This window comes from Mustela erminea, chromosome 2, assembly GCF_009829155.1.
Source record: "Mustela erminea isolate mMusErm1 chromosome 2, mMusErm1.Pri, whole genome shotgun sequence".
Classification (NCBI taxonomy): Eukaryota; Metazoa; Chordata; class Mammalia; order Carnivora; family Mustelidae; genus Mustela; species Mustela erminea.
Genome location: NC_045615.1, coordinates 2,476,091 through 2,499,866, shown reverse-complemented (window position 1 = coordinate 2,499,866; position 23,776 = coordinate 2,476,091). Strand labels below are relative to the sequence as shown.

General features: G+C 42.4%; 1 protein-coding gene across 8 annotated transcripts in view; it reads right to left on the bottom strand.

Annotated features, from left to right (window-relative positions):
* The window catches only part of PIWIL2 (piwi like RNA-mediated gene silencing 2), an 83,384-nt gene extending 63,655 nt beyond the window's left edge, over positions 1–19,729 (bottom strand). Inside the window, exons 1-6 of one of the 8 annotated variants that reach the window (XM_032332128.1) lie at positions 18,819–19,729; positions 3,723–3,959; positions 1,916–2,003; positions 1,624–1,762; positions 914–1,120; positions 201–311 (exon numbers count right to left, since the gene is read on the bottom strand). In XM_032332128.1, coding sequence (XP_032188019.1) covers positions 201–311; positions 914–1,120; positions 1,624–1,762; positions 1,916–2,003; positions 3,723–3,959; positions 18,819–18,917 — 881 coding nt within the window. In that variant the 5' untranslated portion in view covers positions 18,918–19,729. Of the gene's footprint in view, positions 1–200; positions 312–913; positions 1,121–1,623; positions 1,763–1,915; positions 2,004–3,722; positions 3,960–4,551; positions 4,576–5,285; positions 5,401–5,525; positions 5,569–5,595; positions 5,887–18,818 lie in introns of those variants that run through there. The other 7 variants (XM_032332129.1, XM_032332131.1, XM_032332135.1 and 4 more) reach the window with 7 other exon arrangements.
* Positions 19,730–23,776: the final 4,047 nt, after the last annotated feature.

Below are 23,776 nucleotides of genomic sequence, written 5' to 3'. Positions count from 1 at the left end.
GCCTTACAGGTGTATAAAGTTAAAACCTGAAATGGTAATAGACCTAAACACGAATAACTTAACACTAAATTTATCACAAGGATCTGAGTTTGTGGAGGGACATTCATCAGGATTCACAGAGAAAAATACTCAGTTATCCGGGAAAATATTTCATTAATTTTCTCTAAAAAGTGAATACATAGAAAAAAAGGTGTGCATACCTGAAAGTCACATGATATTGATAAACTGCTTCATTATGACACTGTATTTTGATAAGGTTCAATCCCAAAGATTGTGGTGTTCCTTTTGAGCCTTGCTTCACAAAAAGCTCTCTGGAAAATAAAACCATGTATATATGTCAAAAACAAAAATGCAAACAACTCATGCCACAAATTAAAAAAGAGAAAAAAAAACCACACTGACTCAAGTAATACCTTACACTTAGCTTACACAAGTCATACAATAACAAGCTTTGAAGGCTGGAGACTAAGTTCGTAGCAATCGCTAGAGAAGCAAGATCACCCTCTGCCTTGGTAATATCAATGGAATAACTGAGGCCAGCTAACTAAGAACACAAGAATTAGTTCCACTAAAAAAGATGAACTGTTGAAATATCTTTCCTAGATGATTTCCTAATCTTTGATGTGACAAAGAACTGGCTATGTCTGAATTGAGAAGGAAATGAAAAATCATTTGAAGCTACTCTCTGGTACATACTACCTAAAGTATCAACCCCGTTTCACTTCATCAGGAATTCTCCCACCTCTTTGTTATTCTCCCCATTGGCACAAACCCCAAAAAACAAAATAAACAACCTTGAAGTACCTACCACCCACAAAGGCTTTTAGACACAACAGAAAGAATGTTTACAATATTATGAGGAGGCCTCCTCCCACATCATTACCAAGCAGAGAAGGTGGTACTCCAGACTTACTTTTCCTTGTGTTCTACAGTTCCAAGTAAAGAGTGATCCAGAGGGTGTGGCGAGGATTGGGGCAGAGGTGGTGGTGATGACAGCAGGGTAGGATCCCGAGAAGTCAGGCCGAGAGCACCAGGAGCCTTGTATACTCCTCTGCCTATACCACCAGCTGTTCTTCCCAAAGGTAAGAAAGATGTATCCGAATTCCCTCTTCCAAGCATTCTGAAATGTTGAAAAGAGAAGCAAATCAAGACTCTCTGAACCATGCTACTATCTATACCCCATCTAAATGATTCCTCCAAGTTTACATTCTTTTCCTGAAGGAGTCAGCAAAAGGGACCCAAATCTTGGGATTCTCTCCAGATCCAAATATGCCTATTCAACTCATTCACTAATTGCTATTAATACTGACTCTCAAAGTCAATTCCCATGGGCAGAATTGAGATGGAAGAATGAATCAGTCAGGTTAAAGAACCACCAGAACCATGTTAACATAATAGGGCAAATGGAGTTATAAACTGCCCAGCAAAGGACTGCTTTTTACCCTTTTCCTGTGACTGACTGGATCAGTGGCTACTGATTATTCTTGGAAAATATCCATTCTTTAATATAAAACCATGCACTGTTTATAAGATAATATGACCCTTTTCAGAGTTTCTCTTTGGGCTTATAGAGAGATACTGCATCTGAATCTGACAATTACCCTTGAAAGAAACTTTACCCACCTATTCCAACCAACGCAGGCCTCTGCTATCTTGCTACCCCCAGTTGCCAACACAGAAGGATCCGGAAAAGTGGGATGGGTTTCTTCTTTATCCTTGCGCACCATACTGGTAGACAAACCTCGACCTAAAATGCCTCTACCTGGATGGAAGGGCCAAAACCCAACATCTCATTGTGAGATGAAGGTGTTATAAAGTGCAATTTTTTTTTTAAGATAAATTGTATGTCTTTGAGAACAAAGCAATCATACATACACACTACCACACTTCTTTTTCAAGTTAGTTTTCTACATACCTAAAGAAGGTATTTCCCGTTTCGGAGGGGTCTGGGACACTGTCTCAAGGCCCAGTCCTCGGAACATAGAGACCAAACCTACAGATTCCTATAAAAAGTTAATAGGTAGAGTTACTCAAAAATATATTTCAACAGTTATTCTAAGATGTGGAATGTGTTTCATTTCTAAGGTGAAATAACAGTGTTATTTCAATGACTGCATGTGAAACACATTCTGTAACACACGTAGTGAAGTGTTTAAGAAGACATAATAAAGATGTTTCTAACAACAAGAAGACACCCAGAAACACTGATGGTGTTCTTAAAGTCTTGGTAAATAATAAAAATCATCCTTGAATGTTATACATGTTATAATAAAGGATAAAAGTACCTCATACAAATTACTTAAGTAGTTTTTTTATAGGTCGGAGGGGCACATAGAGACAGAGAATCTCAAGCAGATTCCATGCCCAGCATGGAGCCCAACACAGGGTTCGATCTCACAACCCTGAGATCAAGACCTGAGCTGAAACCAAAAGTTGGAGCTTAAACAACTGAGCCACCCAGGTGCCCCTTTAAGTAGTTTTAATAAATACTTTTAATAGTAACTATGTCATTGTAGGTTTTTAAGCATAAATACAAGTACAGTCCATGATTTGATGTACAGAGTAATTTTTTCTAGTTTGTTTCCTATATATCCAAGGTAACAAAGAACATGTGTACTAGCTAATAAATTTTCAGAAAAAAAACAGACCACTGGGGTGCCTGGGTGGCTCAGTGGGTGAAAGCCTCTGCCTTCGGCTCAGGTCATGATCTCAGAGTTCTGGGATCAAGGCCCACATCGGGTTCTCTACTCAGCAGGAATCCTGCTTCCCCCTCTTTCTCTCTGCCTGCCTCTCTACCTACTTGTTATCTCTGTCTGTCAAATAAATAAATAAAATCTTAAAAAAAAAAAAAAAACAACAACAGACCATTTAAAAGAACCTAAGGTTTGGGTTTTTTAAAACAACCTGCAACAAAACGTGCTACTGTTTTCCTGTGGCGGTCTTGAAAGTTTACTGGTGTTATAACAACTAGAGCTGCCACCGATAGACTCAAGCAAGTTATCAAAGAAAAAAATACAACATGTCATCTTTTCTTCTGCCTGCAGAACATTACATTTGACACTGTCTACTTAAAACTGTCATAACTGCATTATCAGGTTCTCCCTATATTTGTTAACTCTTTATTCTTTGAGATTTCTTAATTATAGACAAATACTATTCTTAAAATTACTATAAATTAGAAGATTAAGAATGCACATACATGCAGCTGTACACACATTAGAAGCATAAGTTGAGGATCTTTTTCTTTAAGATTTGGGCAGAGCCCTCTGAGAGGAAATTCCTTAATAATTATTACCTCAGAAGCAGGAATGGCTGCTAATACCATAGAACCAAACTTAAGGGAAAAATCTAAACACTCAAAAGCAGTATCTTCAAACTTGTCATTTATGTACATATATATATTTATATCTATAGAAGCTAGAGGATGGAGGTTCATACCCAAGTCTATTTAGCATTCTTTTTTTTTTTTAATTTATTTCACAGACAGAGATCACAAGTAGGCAGTATTTAGCATTCTTTATGAGGCACTTTTTCTAAACTCACAACTCTAGGATTTGAAATATATGCCCAGAAAAAAACAAACAACCCAACCAACAAATGAACCAAAAAAAAAAAACAAACCCAATTTTTTTTCATATAGGGCTGCAACAGTTATTATAAACCTGTTATTCCCTCTGATGATAAGCTGTATGCTCCTACTGTGCATCCAGACAGGGTCTTACCCTTTGCGCTGGCCCACTCCGTGGGCTTGGTTCCCTTGGCTTTCCAAACACATGGCCTCTGCCTACAGGTCCTGCCCTGCCCAGAGCTGAGTCCAAAGGTTTAGGAGCTTGCAGCCAAGAGCCTGGCATCCGTACAGAGTGAGATGGGTGCACAGAAGTGCCCCTGAAGGGTGGTCGGACAGGATCCATTGAAAGGCTGCCGAGAATACCGATGTCAATCCTGTTCTGATCAATTACCTGCCGGCATTTTATAAAGATTAAAGATTTCCAACTGTTTTCCTCTTCCTTCAAGACAGATTCACAAAGCATTAAAAGGTTTCTTTAGGTCAGACCAGTAATATAACCAACCTCCTATATCATATTCACTTCAAAAGGTCTCTGTAGCCTGGAATATTCTAAACACTCTCCATCAGCAAGCCCTTAAAAGCCAAGCTCTTGTCAAAGCTACATACATTTTCTAACCAAACAGCCTCTCAGAGAACTCAGTCCTGTAAGTTTAACCACCTGTTGTGCAAGGAAACACTTTTTATGTATGAACATGATTTTGGTTTATGATCCAGTTCACATTAAATTATTCCCATCTTCCCCTTGGATCTCTGTAGTTCCATCTCTGAATCTTTATCAACTTCTCTCTATAAAACTCCTTTTTAAAATTATGTAAGAACTGAGGTCTCTAGGATGTAGATCCACTAAGCCTCTTCAAAACTACTTTGTAACCTATAGAATTCAGGAGTCCTTCTTTAAAGAGCTCCCTTCACCGCCCTGACCCACTCGTGAGCCCCAAAGAATCCTTAACTGACAAAAAAACCTCTTCTTAACATTTGCAAACCTGCCTTAAGCGTTAGCTACAAAAATTCATGCCATCTTTGTAAAGACAACACCGACAGATTTCCCATATCAATATTACAGGTGGAAGCAGTTCAGGATCTGGGGGAAAAAAAAAAAACAAAAATTTTTTTTTTTTTTTTTTTTTTTAGTTTTTAACTAGATTATTCTCTTTTACACAAAAATGGCAGGATATGCCTCGCTTCCCTAACGGACACCATAGTTTTCTCCTTTAATGCTTAAACTCCTTTCGGTCAGCCTGGCCTCTTTGCTCACATCTTCCTAGCATCACCCAAAGAATCAGTTGCCCAACTGGTACACACTCAGGGGTGTTACAAGATCTCTGGAATCCTCTCTTCTCCACTCCTCCCTCACCTCTACATCACTTCTTTGGATTCTGGCCCGTCCTACAAAAGGCTCTCCCTAAATGTGGACTTTTTCTCCTTTGATTAGTTAGCAGAGTTGGCTACCTAAAATGTGCAACAGGGAAAGGCCTGGCGCCAGGCCTGCCTTCCCCACCTCTCCAGATGACAGCTCCAGGCTGGGGCACTATGATTGGGGGCCTAACCAGAAGGGAAGCCCCTAAAGGCAAATCCTACTCTCGACCCCCACCTCAGAGGAAAGTCCCAAAACCAATTGCTTTGCTGGGGGTCCCACCCATTCTTCCATCCAAATAACTCTTCAGTTCACTCAGACCCAGCAGGAGTCCCCTCCCTCCTTGGGCCACAACCTTTATACCTTTTTCCTGGTCCTGCGTTTCTCCTACACACTGGGCCTCAAATAACGACTTCCCCCCTCTGGCCTGGTCCCACCTGAGGCCCAGTCTCTCGTGCCCGGGTGGGGGTGGGGATGGGGGTGGCAATGGAGTGGGGTGGGGGTGGGGCGAAAGTGGGAGTCGGGGGGTGGGGTGGAGGTAGGGGGGGTATGGGGATGGGGTGGAGGTAGGGTTTGGGGTGTTGGAGGGCGGAGGGTCCGTACTGGGCCGGAAGGACTCCTGCTCACTACCGCGGGATTGAGCAAAAGGCCACACAGCCTTCAGCGGGGCTACCTGGCCGTCCCTGGCCTTCTAAACCTCCGTTCGGTCCACACAGCAGGCTCGAGCTGTCGCCAGGGTCCCCTGGTCCTCAGGAGAACACAGCGCTTAACGCACCAACACGCCGAAAGGCCCACATGCTCCAGGCCAATTTCCGGTCCTCTCGCGGGGCTTCAGGGGCTCACCCCATTGGCCAAACGACGTGACACTCACAGGATTCATCCATCTCATTGGCTCCTCTGTGACAAGACCCTCTCCCTTTCTAGCAGCTTCGTTCTACAGAAGTTTCATCCCCAAAAGGGTGTTTGAGGTGGGGATCTGGAAGTTAGGACTAAGCCTAAGCATTAAAAGTATTATGTTTCCAACATCTGAAGTCTGTTCTGTGGGCAACTCCCATAAATACATTTGCTCAGGGAGCTCAGGGTAGTTTAGCCGGCTAAGTGTCTGCCTTTGGCTCAGGTCCTGATACCAGGAACCCCCGGACGTGGAGTCCTGCATCGGGCTTCTTGCTCAGCAGGGAGTCTGCTTCTCCCTCTGCCTGCTGCTCCTCCTGCTTGAGTGTGTGCTTGCTCACTCGCTCGCTCTCTCTCTTACAAATAAATAAACTCTTTAAAAAAAAAAAAAATTGCCCATAATGAAGTCGACTGGCCCCATCTTTCCCAGGCAGAGGATATAAGACTATAGGCAAGGGTAAGCTTGAGTTTACCTTCAAATACCTAATTATCTCTGAGCCTCACTTTCTTTATAAAGTAGGAATAAAAGCATCCGTTCATAGGGTGTATGGAAATGTACATACATTAATAAGATGATGTACATAAATTACCACAATAAAAAGATTGCCTGTAATAAATGTTGCCTGCTATTATTATTTATTGATGTCTGAATCTATAAGCCAAGAAAAGCTTTCTCCAAACTATATAAAGGTATTAGAGGTTAATTTTGTAATTACAGAGTATTTTCACCCAAAGAAATAAGGACTTCTCACCCTTTTCCAAACATTTTGGCAAATAACTATACACCCCGCCAACCCCAGGTTTTAGGAGGTGGGTGGGGTCAAGGTACAAGAAACCTCGGCTGATGCTATAGAGACAGGCAAATGCTCGGCATAGACTAGCACTAGAGGCTTTTCCAGACCTCAGATTCCTCATACCTTGTTTTAATCCATACATTCAAGGACTCTCCTCTTGTCAGATCAGAATACAGTTTGAAAAGTACTGGTGCAGGTGGATTTACAAAGCAGGGATCTCACTAGCAAGATACCTGTTTACTCTTTGAAGGTATTTTTTGTTTAAAGTTAACATTTTAAGTTCTTCTACTCTACAACCTTCCCACCTTTCAATGTTACAATTTTATCTTCTATTAACATACACAGTAGGTAGAATTTTGTTGCCCAGGCAACTATTAGTAGCAAGTATGCTCAAAAACAGCAATACAAATTGTTTTGTAACCTTAGTAAAGTCCCAGCTCCCTGTCCTTTTAGGTACTTTGATCAAACTTTGCATGAAAGATTCATTCTGTGCCTAGAAAACAATATCTTAGGGGGAGGATTCAGAAGATCTTCACAATAGCAATTCTCAGAAAATGTTCTGAAGCTGACAGTTTTGGAACATAAACCAGGAGCATCATTACAGAGAGTAAAGGTAATATGCAGTACAAAGGGAGTATCTAGGGTCCCCTAGTTTTCTATATCTTGTCGTGCAAGAGTAGGTGGCTCTGTACAGTGTTTCTAGCCAATTCATACATTATAAAGAAAAATCCATATGGTATCGGTGTTGAGTGGAGATAAAGATGGTCGTAGCTGTGTAAGGTGTGGACATCTGCTTAGAATCTTTCAAAACCTAGTCAACTTCTCCTGGAGATTATATTCCCCATCAGGGTACTTCAGTTGCTAATTAACAATTCCTAGGATATTGATTAAAAACAGCACACACATACATCATACTCTTTTAAGTATTTAAAATTAAATTATCAGGGCGCCTGGGTGGCTCAGTGGGTTAAGCCGCTGCCTTCGACTCAGGTCATGATCCCAGGGTCCTGGGATCGAGTCCCGCGTCGGGCTCTCTGCTCAGCGGGGAGCCTGCTTCCTCCTCCCTCTCTCTCTCTGCCTGCTTCTCCATCTACTTGTGATTTCACTCTGTCAAATAAATAAATAAAATCTTAAAAAAAAATTAAATTATCAGTGATATTCTCATAATGTTCAATTCTGTCCACTTGGCACTGCCAGGCTCTAAGGCTAGGGGGGAGGATGACCCTGTAACTATAAGCAATCCGGATTTTTCCCAGGCAATCACTGTAAGGTAACAAAGCCCAGATACAAGGGTAGGTCAGGTCAGGTGGAGATAATGGCCCGAATGCAGGGATGAGTTGGGTCAGGTGGAGACATCCAATCAGTAAAGGGCACACACTGTCTCCCTAGCTACCAAGGAGTGTGGGCCCCGCCTTTGGGGTGCCAATTCTGACTAAGGTGATAGGCTAGTTCAAATAGCTACTATGGGGTGAATTGTAATTCAATCGGCCACCCATGTGTGACCTAGCATAACTGTGCAGCTTTCTCTGTGTGTTACAATCTCATTGGCCACCTGTGTGTGGCCAGGCCCAACCACATGGCCTTTGCTCTGTAAAAGTTAGTCTGTGAGGCAGGGAGGGGTCGCCCTCTCTGTAAGGGGCGGCCCCGACCGGTCTGTTTGACAGTCGTTTTGATTCTTGATGCTTGGCGCGAAATAAAGCTTTGCTTGACCTCCCTTTGTATCAGTCTTGCTCCTTTGACCATGGACCCATTATTGGGGGACCCAACATCATGACTTCAAATACTCTGGCTCTTTGTCCCCGTAACTACTTCCATTCTTACCACATTTCCAGATTATTTTTGCTCAGAAAATAAAGTCACCACAGCCACAGCAAGATCAAGGGCAGAAAATTACATTGCCCGTTTGGCCTAGAAACTATAGGGAGGATTTAAGTGGAAGTAGACTTATGTCTGCAGTACCTCTGGGGTCCAGGTAGGGATAAATACAGATCCTCCCAGGAGAAATACAGCTTCAAACGGGCTGCAAAACTCCCATAAACAGTGTCAATAGATATGAGGTCACAAGAAAAATAAACAAATCACAAAACACATTAGAATCAATAAAATGGGTGAACTGTTCTTTTGTTTTTTGTAATTTAAATTTAAAATATACGAGTGCACATTTAAATACACACATTCACTAGGCTCAATTAGGAGACAAAACACCCCATTAAAAAGTGGAAGGTGGGTGGCTCAGTCAATTAAGTGTCTGCCTTTGACTCAGGTCATGATCCCAGGCTCCGCAGGAAGTCTGCTTCTCCCTATGCCTCTGGCCTCCTCCCAGCTCCTGTGTGATCTCTCCTTCTCTCTCAAATAAATAAATGAAATCTTAATTAAAAAAAAGTGGGAGGGGCGCCTGGGTGGCTCAGTTGGTTGGACGACTGCTTTCAGCTCAGGTCATGATCCTGGAGTCCGGGGATCGAGTCCCGCATCGGGCTCCCAGCTCCATGGGGAGTCCGCTTCTCCCTCTGACCTTCTCCTCGCTCATGCTCTCTCTCACTGTCTCTCTCTCAAATAAATAAATAAATAAAATCTTTAAAAAAAAAAAAAGTGGGAGGTAAGTGATTAAAATGATCTTTCACCAAAGAAGATATAAAAATAGCAAATAAGCACATGAAAATATGCTCAATATCATTAGTCATTAAGGATATACAAGCTAAAACCACAATGAGGTATCATTTCATACCCACTAGAATGGCTATAATAAGTAAAACAGATAATACCTGTCATGGTTAATTTTATGAATCAATTTGACTGTACCATCTCTGGAGTGCCTAAAGATTTGGTCAAACATTATTCTGTGTTTTGGACGGGCTCAACATTTGAACTGATATCTGACTAAAGCAGACTGCCCTCTGTAATGTAAGTGAGCCTCAGCCAATCAGGTGAGGGCCTGATTAGAACAAGAAGGCTGATTCTCTCTGTAATAAAAAAAAATTCCTCTTTACCTGCGTGCTTTTGAACTGAGACAGAGCTTTTCCCTACCTTCAGACTCAAACTAAAACACTGACTTTTTCTGGGTCTTGAGCCCGTTAGCCTTCCATTTGGAACAGCCATGTGTGTATCCTAATGGTTCTTTTTCTCCAGAGAACCCTGATTAATAACAGATTTTGGAACCATGAAGTGGGATGCTGATGTAACAAGTACATAGAAATGTGACTTTGGAACTGGGTGGTTGATGTAGACTGGAAGAGTTTGGAGGTGCATGCTAGAAAAAGCCTAGATTTCTCTGAAAAAACTATTGGTAGAATTATGGATATTAAAGGTGCTTCTGGTAAGATCTCAGCCTGAAATGAAGACCACATTATTGGAAACTAGAGGAAAAGTTTTTCTTGTTATAAAGTGGCAAAGAAACTGGTTGAATTGTGGTCTAGTGTTTTGTGGAAGATTGAACTCTTAAGCAATGAACTAAGCAAATTCTAAAATTTGCTTCTAAGCAAATTCTAAATTCTAAAATTCTAAGCAAAATGTTGAAAGTGAGACCTGACTTTTCCTTCCTGCTTCTAGTAAAATGTGAGAAGAGAGAGATAAATTGAAGGAAAAATTTAGTGAAAAGGAATCAGAACTTGAAGATTTAGAATGTTCTCAACCTATCTATATTGCAAAAATGAGAAAACTGGTTCTGGAGAGGACACCAAGGGTGTGGCTAGACAATCCACCCCATTAGGAGATTATCCATGATTATCTGTGGAGATAATCAGCTATAACAGCAGAAGCTAGGAGTAAAGATGGGATTATATCCACAGAGACACTGCCAGTTTAAATCAAAAGGAAAAGAGATGGGCTGAAAGAAAGAAGACTTTTGGACTTCTGGGACTCTAGAGGAGAGGACAATAGAGGTATTCAGCATGCCTTATCCTTTAAGAAGAGGGAAAAATTAAAAAAAAAAAAGGGGGGGGGAAGAACCCCAAAGGTGACTCAGAGACCATCAGAGCTGGCACTCCCACCCCAAGCCTGGGAGGCAAAGCTATTTCTTCTTTACAGGTTCGCAGCTGGAGAAGAGTATTACCTCAGGATGAATGAAACCTCACTTGTCACCCATACCTGATTTAGATCCAGATGAGACTTTGGACTGGAGTTAATGCTGGAATGGGTTAAAACTCGGGGGGGGGGGGGCCTTGGGATGGGGTGAATATGTTTTGCATGTGAGAAGGACATGAATTTTGGGAATCCATAGAGCAAGAAGTTGTGGACTGAATTTTGCCCTCCCTAAATTCTTACGTTGAAACCTGCTGTGAATGTCACTGCATTTGGAGATAGGACAGAGGTAATTAAGGTTAAATGAAGTCATAAGGGTAGGGGCCGCATTCTGATAGGATTAAGAAGAGGAAGAAACACCAGAAATGTCGCTTTCTCTCCCTGTGAGCCAAAAGGAAAGACCTTGTGAGGACACAGCAAGAAAGTGGCTGTCTTTGCAGGCCAAGGAAGGTTTTCACCGGAAAGGAGTTTGCCAGAAACTTGATCATGCACTCTTCTTCTTCTTCTTCTTCTTCTTTTTTTTTTTTTTTTAATATTTATTTATTTGAGTGGCACCTGGGTGGCTCAGTCGGTTAAGCGTGGGCCTTTAGCTCAGGTTGTGAACTTGTAGTGCTGGGATCAAGCCCCATGGTGGACTCCCTGCTCAGTGGGAGTCTGCTTCTCCTTCTCCCTCTCCCTCTCCCTCTGTGTGTTCTCTCTCTCTTTCTCTCTCTTGCTTTCACTCTCTCTCAAATAATTACATTTTAAAATCTTTAAAATTAAAAAAAAATTTTTTTTAAGATTTTATTTATCTGAGAGAAGGAACACAAGCAGGGAGAGTGGGAGAGGGAGAAGCAGTCTCTCCGCTGAGCAGGGATCCATATGCGGGGCTCTATTCCAGGACCCTGAGATCATGACCCGAGCCGAAGACAGACACCTAATGACTGAGCTACCCAGGCACCCCTAAAAAAATTTTTTTTAATTAAAAAAAAAAAAAAAAAGATTGAGAGAGACTGTGTGCGCATAGCGCACAAGTTGGGGAGGGACGGTGGGAGGGTGGGGGTGGGGAGACTCTCCAGCAGACTCCCTGCTGAGTGCAGAGCTGGCTTGGGACTCAGTCTCAGGACCCTGAAATCATGACCTGAGTGGAAATCAAGAGCTGGCGGGTTAACCAACTGAGCCACCCAGGCGCCCCTTGAATGTCTGCTTTTGAGCACCGCCTTCACCACCCCTCACATCTGTGGTATTTTGTTGAGGATGATCTGGCTGCCTATAATAAATGTCAACAAGAATGCTGAAGTGTAAATACCTGACATTAAGCTTTTGATTGCTGAGGCATCCATTTCAAAGACATGCATCTCGAACTAATTTTATTGCCAGATAAACAACTAGATAAGGAGCCAGGCTGTTTGCATCCATGAATTTCCCCTTCAGAAAGCCTTGTCCAACTCTTGAGTGCTCCTGCTTTTCCCTACCTACTCCCTATTTCCTGCTCTTACGTTTTGTTTTTGTTGAAGTTTTTTTTTTAAAGATGTTATTTATTTATCTGGGAGAGAGAAAGAGAGCACAAAGAGAAGAGGAAGGGAGGTAGAGAGAGAGAGAGGGAGAAGCTGACCCCTAGCTGAGCAAGGGGGCTGGCATGATTCTGGCTTGATCCCAGGACCCTGGGGTCATGACCCGAGCCCAAGGCACACATTTAACCAACTGAGCCACCCAGACACCCCTAAGATTTTATTTTTAACTAATCTCTACATCCAGTGTGAGGCTCAAACTCAAAACCCTGAGATCAAGGGTCCCATGCTCCACCAACTAAGCCAGTCAGCCACCCCATGCTCTTATGTTTTAAATTCACCTAATAAAGAGTAATCCCACAAAAAACCCACCCTTGATCCTAATAAGGACAGAACCCCAGGTCCCCCACTCCCACCCCGCCACACAGACACACCTCATCTCTCTCCTTCCTCTCTATCCCCTAGACCTTGCTGTGCGGCCCTCAGGCATACTGTGTACCCTCCAGGACTTGCGGGTAATAAACTTTGGGCTTTTTTTTTTTTTTTTTTTTAAAGTCCCTTAATGGTTGTTGCTGAGATGGGTCTTGCAATCCTAAGAACCACAAGGGTTGGTCCAGCCACAATAGTGGCTCTAGTCAGGGAAATTATCTGTGGGGGTTTGCCACAAGTAGCACAGTGAATGCCAGGTGCCCCCAGGCATTCCTAGCTGAAAGCGTCACAGTCAATAGGTTAAGCCTGACACAAAACAGATGCTGCGGAAACCAGAACCCTTATACAGTGCTGCTAGGGATGTAAAACCGTGCAGCCACTTTGGAAAACATTTGGCAGTTTCTCAAAAAGTTGAACAAAAATTTACTGGAGGAACCAAAAATTTCACTTCTTGGTAACTACCTAAGAGAAATGAAAACATATGTCCACACAAACCATGCACGCGAATGTTCATAGCAGCATTACCGATTAGAGCCAGAGCTTAAAAACAGCCTGAATGTCCGACAACCGGAGAATGGATAAGCAAAATGTGGCATATCTAAACAATGGATAAATTCAACAGGAAAAAGGAACAAACTATGCCACATGCCATGGATAAACTTCAAAAGCATTATGTTAGCTGAATGAAGCCAGACACACACCACATATTATATGACTCCATTTCTAGGAAAAGTCAAGAAAAGACAAATGGGTAGAAACAGAGTGTAGAATAGCAGTTGCCTGGGGCTGGGAGTAATAATGAAGATGAACTATTATTTTTTTTAAAGATTTTATTTATTTATTTGAGAGAGAGACAGTGAGAGAGAGCATGAGCAAGGAGAAGGTCAGAGAGAGAAGCAGACTCCCCGTGGAGCTGGGAGCCCGATGCGGGACTCGATTCCTGGACTCTGGGATCCTGACCTAAGCCGAAGGGAGTCGTCCAGCCAACTGAGCCACCCAGGCGTCCCAGATGAACTATTATTAATGAACCCAAGGGATCTTATTAATGTGATGAAAATGTTCTAAAATTGATTTATGGTGATGTCTGTACCATTCAAAAAATTTACCAAAAATTCTTGAATTGTACACTCGAATAGGGTCAATTTGATGATATGTAATGTATACCATAATAAAGCTGTTTTAAATACACACATTAGGAAATAAGCAGAAACTGCAATGACATTACAATCACTGGACTGTATGTTTAAGAAGTAAAAAATGACAAAATCATGAGGAAAGAGCAAAGTCTATCAAAATTGACTAGGCAGACTTGAAAAGAACCAAAATAGAGCTTCTAAAAATGAAGAATATAAAAATTGAAATGAAACACCTAGGGGAGAAATGACACAAGAGAGCAGACATGGCTGAGGGGGGCCCATAATGAATCACTAGGGTAATCTGAAAGAATTACCCAGAATGTAGCACTGATGGAAAATATGAGAGGTTGAGATACATGGAGAACAAAGTTAGAACAAAAGATCCAACAGACTTTGAGAAGGAGGAAATATAGAAAAAAGAGGAAATATACATTTAAAAGAGTTAATGGGGGGCACCTGGGTGGCTCAGTGGGTTAAAGCCTCTGCCTTCGGCTCAGGTCATGATCCCAGGGTCCTGGGATCAAGCCCCACATCGGGCTCTCTGCTTGGCAGGGAGCCTGCTTCCTCCTCTCTCTCTGCCTGCCTCTCTGCCTACTTGTGATCTCTGTCTGTCAAATAAATAAAATCTTTAAAAAAATAAAAATAAAAGAGTTAATGGCTGAGAATTCTTCAGAATTGATGAAGGATACAAATCTCTAGAATCAGAAGCCCAAGGAATCTCAAACAGAAAAGTAAAAAGAAATATACACTTAGCATCACAGTTGCACTGCATAATATCAAAGCCAAAGAAAAGATCTAAGAAAAAACACATTCCCTACAAATGAAAGAAAATTGGCTCAATAGAAGAAGCCTGGAAGACAGTGGTATGATATATCCACAGGCCTGAAAGGTTAAAAAGAAAACAACACATTGCTGTCAACATAGAAATTGCATTATCTAGTGAAATTTTCTTTCCAGAACAAGAGTAAAATAAAAATTTTTGAGAGAAACACAAAAGAGAGATTGACCTCCAACAACTAAATAATTTCTAAACACTAAAATGAAGAAAAATGAAAAATCTGAGAAAAGGAGTCATAAAGTAGTTGGCCGAATAAAATAATAGGGGCACTTGGGTGGCTCAGTTGGTTAAGCGGCTGCTTTCAGCTCAGGTCATGATCCCAGAGTCCTAGGATCCAGCTCTGCTCCCTGCTCTTGGGGAGTCCTTCTCTCTCTGCCTCTCATCCCGTTCGTGCTCACTTTCTCTCTCTCAAATAAATAAATAAAATCTTTTTAAAAAAGTAGTAATAATAATGTCTAATAGGTGGGGAGCCTAGGAGTCTTAGGAGCCTTAGGGAGCCTTAGGGAGCCTAGGAGCCTTAGGCTCTGAAGACAGAGTCTAAGATAAAAGTTTCAGTGCCAGTATTTTATTGGTCTGTGTGTGATCCCAGAGAACAAGAGTGAGGGATGGAGGAATGATGGAAGGCAGGAGCGCTCAATCAAGGATACATGATTAATCTGGCCACTGTTACAAAGTTCTGGTTCCTCCATCACTCAGGACCATTTGAGAAACCATACGATGTACATATCAAGACTACTCATCCTGGGGGATGTTCCCGCGGAGAGTACTTGGGATGTATGTATCCATTGATTCTCTCCTCTCCCTTTGTCAAAGGCTCACCTCAAAGAGTGTTAACCCCTTATATTTTCCAGGTGCACCATGGTGTCCCAGTGCTCTTCTATGCCTTGGTGTCAACATAGATGCCTCAGGATAGAAGGCAGGAGATGCGCAGGGCAAGCCTGAGGCTAGGCATTTTCAGATTCTATCTATGTAGACCTGGTGAGTGCCCACAGAGATGTTTACCACAGAGCGGCTATATAAAGAGAGGTAAGGCTGAGAGGATCTGTAATGAGGCATAGAAGTATTCAATACAGTGAACTTAAAAAAAAAACAAAAAACAGAGTTCGAGGGTGAAGAAAAATAACATATAGGGATGCATGGTGACTCAGTTGCTTAAGCCTCTGCCTTTGGCTTTGGTCATGATCCCAGAGTCCTGGGATCAAGCCCTGCATTGGGCTCCTTGCTGAGTGGGGAGCCTGCTTCCTCCTCTGTCCACCCTCTGCTCTCTCTCTGTCTCAAATAAATAAATAAATAATTTTTTAAAGAAAAATTACAGGGGCACCTGGGTGGCTCAGTGGGTTAAAGCCTCTGCCTTCGGCTCAGGTCATGATCCCGGGGTCCTGGGATCGAGCCCCACATCGGGCTCTCTGCTCAGCAGGGAGTCTGCTTCCTCCTCTCCCTCTGCCTGCTTCTCTGCCTACTTGTGATCTCTATCTGTCAAATAAATAAATAAAATCTTTAAAAAAAATTTAAAAAAAAGAAAAAATTAAAAAGAAAAAGAAAAATTACATATAAGTAAAGAAGATGTTTTTTTTTGTTTTTTTTTTTTTTAAGATTTTATTTATTTATTTGACAGAGAGAAATCACAAGTAGACGGAGAGGCAGGCAGAGAGAGAGAGAGAGAGAGGGAAGCAGGCTCCCCGCTGAGCAGAGAGCCCGATGCGGGACTCGATCCCAGGACCCTGAGATCATGACCCGAGCCGAAGGCAGCGGCTTAACCCACTGAGCCACCCAGGCGCCCCAGAAGATGTTAATTAGAATTAAAGCATTATAAAGTTCTGGAGGAGGGTAAAAATAATTAACTCTATACTCTGTAAGTATGTATATTAAAATTTTTAAAAATAATTTTTATGGGGGGTTGCTGGGTGGCTTGGTCAGTTAAGTGCCTGACTCTTGATTTCAGCTCTGGGTCATGAGATCAAGCCCTGGGTGGGGCTCCATGCTCAGTGGGGAGTCTGCTAAAGATTCGCTCCCTCTCTGCCTCCCTCTGTGCTCTCTTTCTCAAAAAACTAAATAAATCCTTTAAAAAATCATAATTTTTATTGGAGGCGCCTGGGTGGCTCAGTAAGTTAAGCATCTGTCTGTTGATTTTTGCTCAGGTCATGACGTCAGGGTCATGAGATTGAGCCCTGCATGGAGCCTAGTTAAGAGTCTCTCTCTCTTTTTCAGGGTGCCTGGGTGGCTCAGTGGGTTAGGCCTCTGCCTTCGGCTCAGGTCATGATCTCAGGGTCCTGGGATCGAGTCCCACATCGGGCTCTCTGCTTGGTGGGGACCCTGCTTCCTCCTCTCTCTCTCTGCCTACTTGTGATCTCTGTTAAATAAATAAAATATTTTTAAAAAAAGATTCTCTCTCTCTCTCTCTCTCGCTCCCTCCCTCTGTGTCCTCCACCCCAGCTCATGTTCTTTCCCCTTTAAAAAGATATAATAATAATTTTCATTGAAGTTTAATTAACATACAATTTAAAATTTTAATTAAAACCTAATGTATAATTGAAATAAAACTTTATGTTAGTTTTGGGCATACAACATAATGATTTGATATTTGTATACACTGTGAAATGATCACACAATATGTCTATTCAACACTTCTCACCTTATACAATCACAAAAAATAATTTTTCTTATGATGAGAACTTAAGATTTACTTTCTCAGCAACTTTCAAATACACAATACAGTATTCATTGTAATCAGCATGCTGTACATTAAATCCCATGACTTATTTATTTGATAATTGGAAGTTTGTATATTTTGACACCCTTCATCCATTTCTTCCAACCACCACCCCCTTCCCCATCTCTGGCAATCACCAGTCTGTTCTCTATATCTAGCCCATTTTTTTTTTTTAAGATTTTATTTATTTATTTGAGAGAGAGAGAGAGTCTGCTCAGGCACAAGCAAGAGGAGCAACAGACAGAGGGAGAGGGAGAAACAGACTTGCCTCTGAGCAGGGAGCCTGATGTGGGATTTGATCCCAGGACCCTGGTATCATAACCTGAGCCAAAGGTAGACATGTAACCGACTGAGCCATACAGGCATCCCTTGCTTGTTTTTTAGATTATACACATAAGTGAGATCATATGGTATTTATCTTCCCCTGTCTGACTTAGTTCACTTAGCATAATACCCTCCAGTTCCATGCATGTTGTCACAAATGGCAGGACTTCTTCTTTTTTATGGCTGAATACTATAATGCATGCATATGAAGTTGCAGATCATATGGATCATGTGGTAGTCCTATTTTAAGACTGCTTCTCTCCACCTGTTTTAAGAAGTGTTTAAGGAAATAAAATTCATATATTTCCAATGAGTAAAAAAAAATGAGAAAAAAATCAGTCCAAACAAAAAAGGCAAGAAAGAGGAGCAATAAATCACAGAAAAATCTGGACAAAGAGAAAGTACCAATTAAGTGGTAGAAATAAATTGAACAGTATTAGTAATAATGATAAATATAAATAGACTGAATTTTCCAAGTAAAAGGCAAGGCTTTTCAAGCTAGATTTAAAAAACAAAATCCAATAATATGACATTTAATTTAATAGAGATAGACATAAAACATAATAATAGAGAAAGGTTGGAAGTCAAATGTTAAAAAAAGAAAAGAAAAAGGAATCTTGTGCTGCTGTATGAATTTCAGCTAAAATAACTTTAAAGTGAAAGTATTATTAGGGAACAAGTGGGTTAATGAATAATGATGGAGGATTCAAGGAGTTTTAACCATTCTGAAGTTATATGCACCTAATAACACAGCATCAAAATACGTAAAACAAAAACTGATGAATACAAAGAAAAACCCACCGACAAACTGGAAGTTGACAACATACATCTCCCAGTAATTGACTGATCAAGCAATCCAAAAAACCAGTAAGGTTAGGGAAGACTTGGATAACACAGATCACAGGCTTTATTGGTTTTGTTTATGTGTTTGCTGTTTAACAAATACCCATATAGAGTTTATTATGTAGCAGGTGCTATTCTAAAAGAACTTTTGTCAAGAACTGGAACAAAAGGGTTCTTATCTGAATATCTTCCAGAGGCAAGGTTGTGTCATTGATCACTTCGGCTAAATTCAGGGACAAATTTCACGGTACTTTTTCTAATAGGACAACTCCTATCATGAAGATAACTTCCTACAGTACGCACATGAATAACAAGCTGGTTATCTCCAAGTAATAAAGGACATCCTCATTTTGAAGAGATCTCTGCTGTTGTCTGAGAGCCACAGGACCTACTGGTAGTGTTCTTACGGTCTCTTATTACTCACCATTAAGTGCAAGTCACCATGATCTGGGGAGGCAGGCAAGTTAACGCCTGGCTTCCATGAACCAAAGGTGTTCACGGTGCTCCTGGAAAAAAAGAGCATGATTTACAACTGCTGGGTCCCCCAAGTAGGACCCTACATCAGTCAGGCGTTCAGGCTGACAATATCTCCAATGTAGCCTGCCGGCAGGATTGTAATCCTTAGGGTTCTTAGTGTTGTTCCAAGAATCAAACCTAGCCCTTGTTTCTAGAGGGACTGCTAGGCGGCGGCAGTCAGTTCACCCTCCTCTATCTGTCCACACCACCAGCCAAGTGGCATTCATCCATCCACCACACAAAACACCATCCATCCATCATGGGATGGATGATCAATGGCTAGAGGAATGATGGTGAGATCCAGAGGTGCTATTGGGTGTTTTGTGTGGAAGGGGCAGTGCTAGGAGCGGATTCTGCTTTTTCTGATAGACTCTAGATAAGATTAAAGGGAATGGTGATCGAATGGGAGGCCAACTCAGCAGTCAGTTCAGTGTCAAGGGCTTGCAACAGGTAGAGAGAAGCAGGATGCTTTTCTTTTGTGGGGAAGCTCTAGAGGCAGTTCTGGAAGACAAAGATCATTAATGTCCTGCCCTCTCCCACGCCTTCCACAGGACTGAAGTCGTTCCTCCCTGGTGCCTAATTCATTATTCTCCCCGCACTGTGTTCCACTCCAGTAACTATAAACTTACTATTTGCCACACCCAGACCATTTGTCCAGAAGGATCCGGTACAAGAGGGAGAAGGGTATTTTTATAAAATTTAATCAGTTGTGTTCCTAGTGTCTGAGTAATTTCTTTCACAGCAACTCAGGACAAAAGAAACACTTAAAAATCCCATTATTAATTTGTCAGGTCCAAATATCTTAATACATATTTATTCTGTCACCACTTTATAGCCATTTGAAAAAATAATACATATAAATGGAAAGAAAAATAATACTTTTATTCTATTTTTAAGCAACCATAATTACTTGCTAATGGGACATGCTGGGTACTGTATGTATTCTTAAACCTTGGCATCAGATTGAATATCTCTCACACAGTTAGTGCCTTTTATCACAGCAACAGCAGGAAACCCAACTTTGCAAAGATACGACCCTACTAATAGTTAATAATTTAATGTTGGAACCATGATCGACTTTATACCAGTAGTTCAGTTTCCCACAGATGTTGAGGATCACAGTGCTTCCCTAGAACATTTAGAATATTCTCTGGTGGCCCATGGGCTTACTGCAGCACCCTGCCATGCATGATACAGTTTGGGAACTGTGGGTCTCACACAGAGTTGTTTAGTTTGGGACACAATGTCCTTGGCGGGGAAGATTCAAAATCAGATTGTCACACTCGATATTCCTTAATGGTGTGAATGTTAACAAACTGTATAATAGCATTTTCAAAGATTTTTTTTAATGTATTTGACAAATTTGTATTTTTTAATGTATTTGACAGCTTTTTAAATGTATTTAATGTATTTTAATGTATTTGATTTAATGTATTTTTTTTGATGTTGCTCAGTGTTATTTATTGGAAAACAGATTCAATGATTAAGGATAAGAAAGAAATGGTACACATGGAAAGTAGCTGAATTAAATCAAATGAATGGACATTGAGGCTGACCCCAGCGGGATGAAATGCAGAAGGCCCAGGCTAATTTCACCTTAGTAATATATTTCAACCCTTCATTTCATTTTCCGAAGTTGTTGAAGAAGTCTGATCTTAGAAGGCCACCAGTGCCGGTCCTGGTGTCAGAAGCTTCAGTGATGTCCTCATCAATGTCACTGTCTTCGGTGACTTCATTATAATCAGTGGCAGTATCAGTGATATCATCAGCTGGAGCAGTAGAGCTATCAGATGAAGCATCAGTTGTAGTCTCTTGAACTGGTCGCAGGCTCGGTGAGCTCGGAGCGCGGCCGGGGGTCAGGCAGACGGGAGTAATTAGGCGCTGTTCTCTGAGGGTGCACTGAGGAGTGGGGCCCCGGGCTCTCGGCTCCTCTGGGCCGGAGACCAGGAGGCCGCCATTTGTATTCCCATCCTCCGGAACTCTCAATTTAATGTATTTTTTTTTTTTTTTAATATATTTGACAGAGAGAAAGGAGGAAGCTGGCTCCCCAGAGAGCAGAGAGCCTGATATGGGACTCGATCCCAGGACACTGGGATCATGACCTGAGCCGAAAGCAGAGGCTTTAACCCACTGAGCCACCCAGGCACCCCTATAACAACATTTTAAACACTTGATCATCAGCACTCAACTTGAATGCCCTAGGCCTCCTTTCAGCTGGGAAGCCACCAGAGGATGAAGCTGCCAGGTCCCCTGGGGTTGCCTTCAGGAGAAAGAAACACCACATGCATCAGGGAATCTCAAATTCTCAAAATACGTCTGTGTAACATCCCACCTTTCCCCTGGTTAGTACCAGGGAGTGGCCATGAAGAAATGATTGCTTTCTAAAACAGTCAAATTCAGTGACCACACTGCCTTACTAACTTGCTCTGACCAGGAGGAAGTGATGGAGGCCAGATCAGAAATGGTTTTGAGTTGATTTTTGAAGAATCAATTCCAATGTGCCACAGTCCCGGATTCCTGTGGATGGTGTGGATCGTACCGAAGGTCCGTGAGATACCTCGAGTAGCTCGAGAGCCCACTGTGATCAAAGCTGCATCGTGGTCAGACTGCAAATGTCTGAAAATCCAGAAATAGAACAAATACCAGTTTCAAGGGCTCCAAGGAGCTAGCCAAGAGTCAGCCGATTGGACTGAACACTGCAGCAACATTGCAACCCAAGGAATGATCAGCGGGGGTGAGCCTCCACCAGCAGCCCTGGGAGGGGATCAAACGTTCGATGGACTCAACTGCCTCGCCCTGTGCAATGGTCTCCCTCTCCACAAGGTAAACAGTTCAACTTTTATTATGAGTTGCAGGCCTGGTATGCAGTCATGGCTGATGCATCTGAAATAGAGTCTTTCCTCGGTGCCCAGTCGATGCTGGTGGGTGTGCTGCGTGTCTTCTTTAATGACAGGTCCAGGCAGCGAACAAGGCTATGTGGGCAGGGCAAGCTCGATCTGCAGCTTGATTCGGGTCGATCTCAGGAAGGAGCCTCACCATGAGTACCTGCCTGAGTGACCCAAACAGTTCCACCAGCAGCCATGATTTGTTCCCACAGTTCGTGACGCCAAAGAGGGAAGAACCTGCCAGTCTGTAGTTTTCCGAGCAGTAGACCGAATGGCTAGGCCATTGTCAACAGCCCAAGAGGCAGTAAAAACGTAACAAGTTTCTTGAGCGATTCCCCCCTGGAGCTGCGAGGATGGCTTTGAGCTCCGACCACTGAGAGCAGCGAGCACATCTGTTTTCCACTCCACATCGCTGGCACCGATGCAGACCAGCCACAGAGGCCGGCCGCCATGACAGGTTTCAGCAGAGCCAGACCATCAGGGAACCAGGCCCAGGCATGTAGGGGAACCTGTGTGGACTGAGAGCCCCATGGAGCAAGTGGCTTTGCTTCAGCCGTGGAGTGGAGGATAACCTTTCCCCCAAAGGGAGAGCTGCCTTTTCTTCACCTAAAGCTGAAAGTGCCACGGACACCCCATAGCGGTAGACTTCAATATACCAATTCCATCCGACAAGTGAGGTTTCTCAGGCCCTTTCCCACATTATCCGTTGTTCAGTCTGAGTTAACCTACCACCTCCCTCCACAAGATAACAGTCACAGGGTCTCTATAGTATGTGTTTTAGCCCCATCAGGTGTTCAGCTTTGACAAGAACCCCACACAAACTAAGAGCTGCTTTTCGAAAGAGTTGTACCTCTTAACCACATGAGGGAAGCAAACCCCATCTATTCCCTACCCCCGCCACAAAAAGGGGTGCCTCCTGGTGGAGGCCACCTCCCTGGAAAATGATCCATCAGGAAAATGATGAGTCAGAGAGATATTTAGCTTAAACGGGTCATAATCAGGAAAATGATGAGTCAGATATTTAGCTTAAATGGGTCATAAGGTTGTGGAGTCCCCAAAACACTAGCACTTCTCTGATGCAGAATTTCAGATTGATCTAATCCCTCTAGGCATTTCTGAGCATTCACAGCGCGTTCATGGAAAACATTGATGCCAATTACACACTCAGCATTGAAAGCCACCAGAACAGTACATTGACTTGGCCTAAAGCCCTGCCCACAAGGTCAATGAGATCCTTTCTTCTCTCTGGAAAAGTGAGGGACATTCTTGAAGTGAGGACACTTGCAAAGTCCTTTTTTTGCAATTGCTCAGAAATGTGGACCAATTCTTCAGCACATACCTACAACCTACATGAGAATAGCCTTCATTCTCTCAACAAATATTCATTTGGTACCTGTTATGTGCAAAGAACTATTTCAGGTTCTGGGGAAACAAAATAAACAAATGAACAAAACAGTCTCTACTGTCACGTAGCTTATGCTCTAAGGGGAAAAAAGGGAAGTAAAAAAATACGTCGGGTGATGATAGATGCTATGGGAAAAAGGGAGCAGGGAAAGGGGCACTGGGAGTGTGAGGGATGGGATCTCACTAATTTATGTAGTGTGGTCAGGTTATGTAGTCTCAGAAACCCGAAGGAGTGAAGGAACAAGACATGAAGAGATCTGGGGAAGTGGGTTCTAGGCAGGGGTTAAATAATGCCAAGACCCTAAAGCTGGAGTCTGCCTGCTTTGTTTCAAAAGTAGAAAGGCCTGTGAGGCTGGGGTTGGGTGACCCAGGAAGGTAGGACACGAGATCATAGAGGACACACGAGGATCCAGGAGGTCTTCGTAGATTGAAAAGACTTGGCTTTTACTCTAAGTGAGGTGGTAAGTGGCATGATATGGCACATTTTACCAGGATCTCTCTGGCTGAGTGTTGAGAACAGACTGGTGGCTGGGGGGGCTAGAGTAGGGGGGTAGGAGGTGGCATAGTAGAGGCAGGC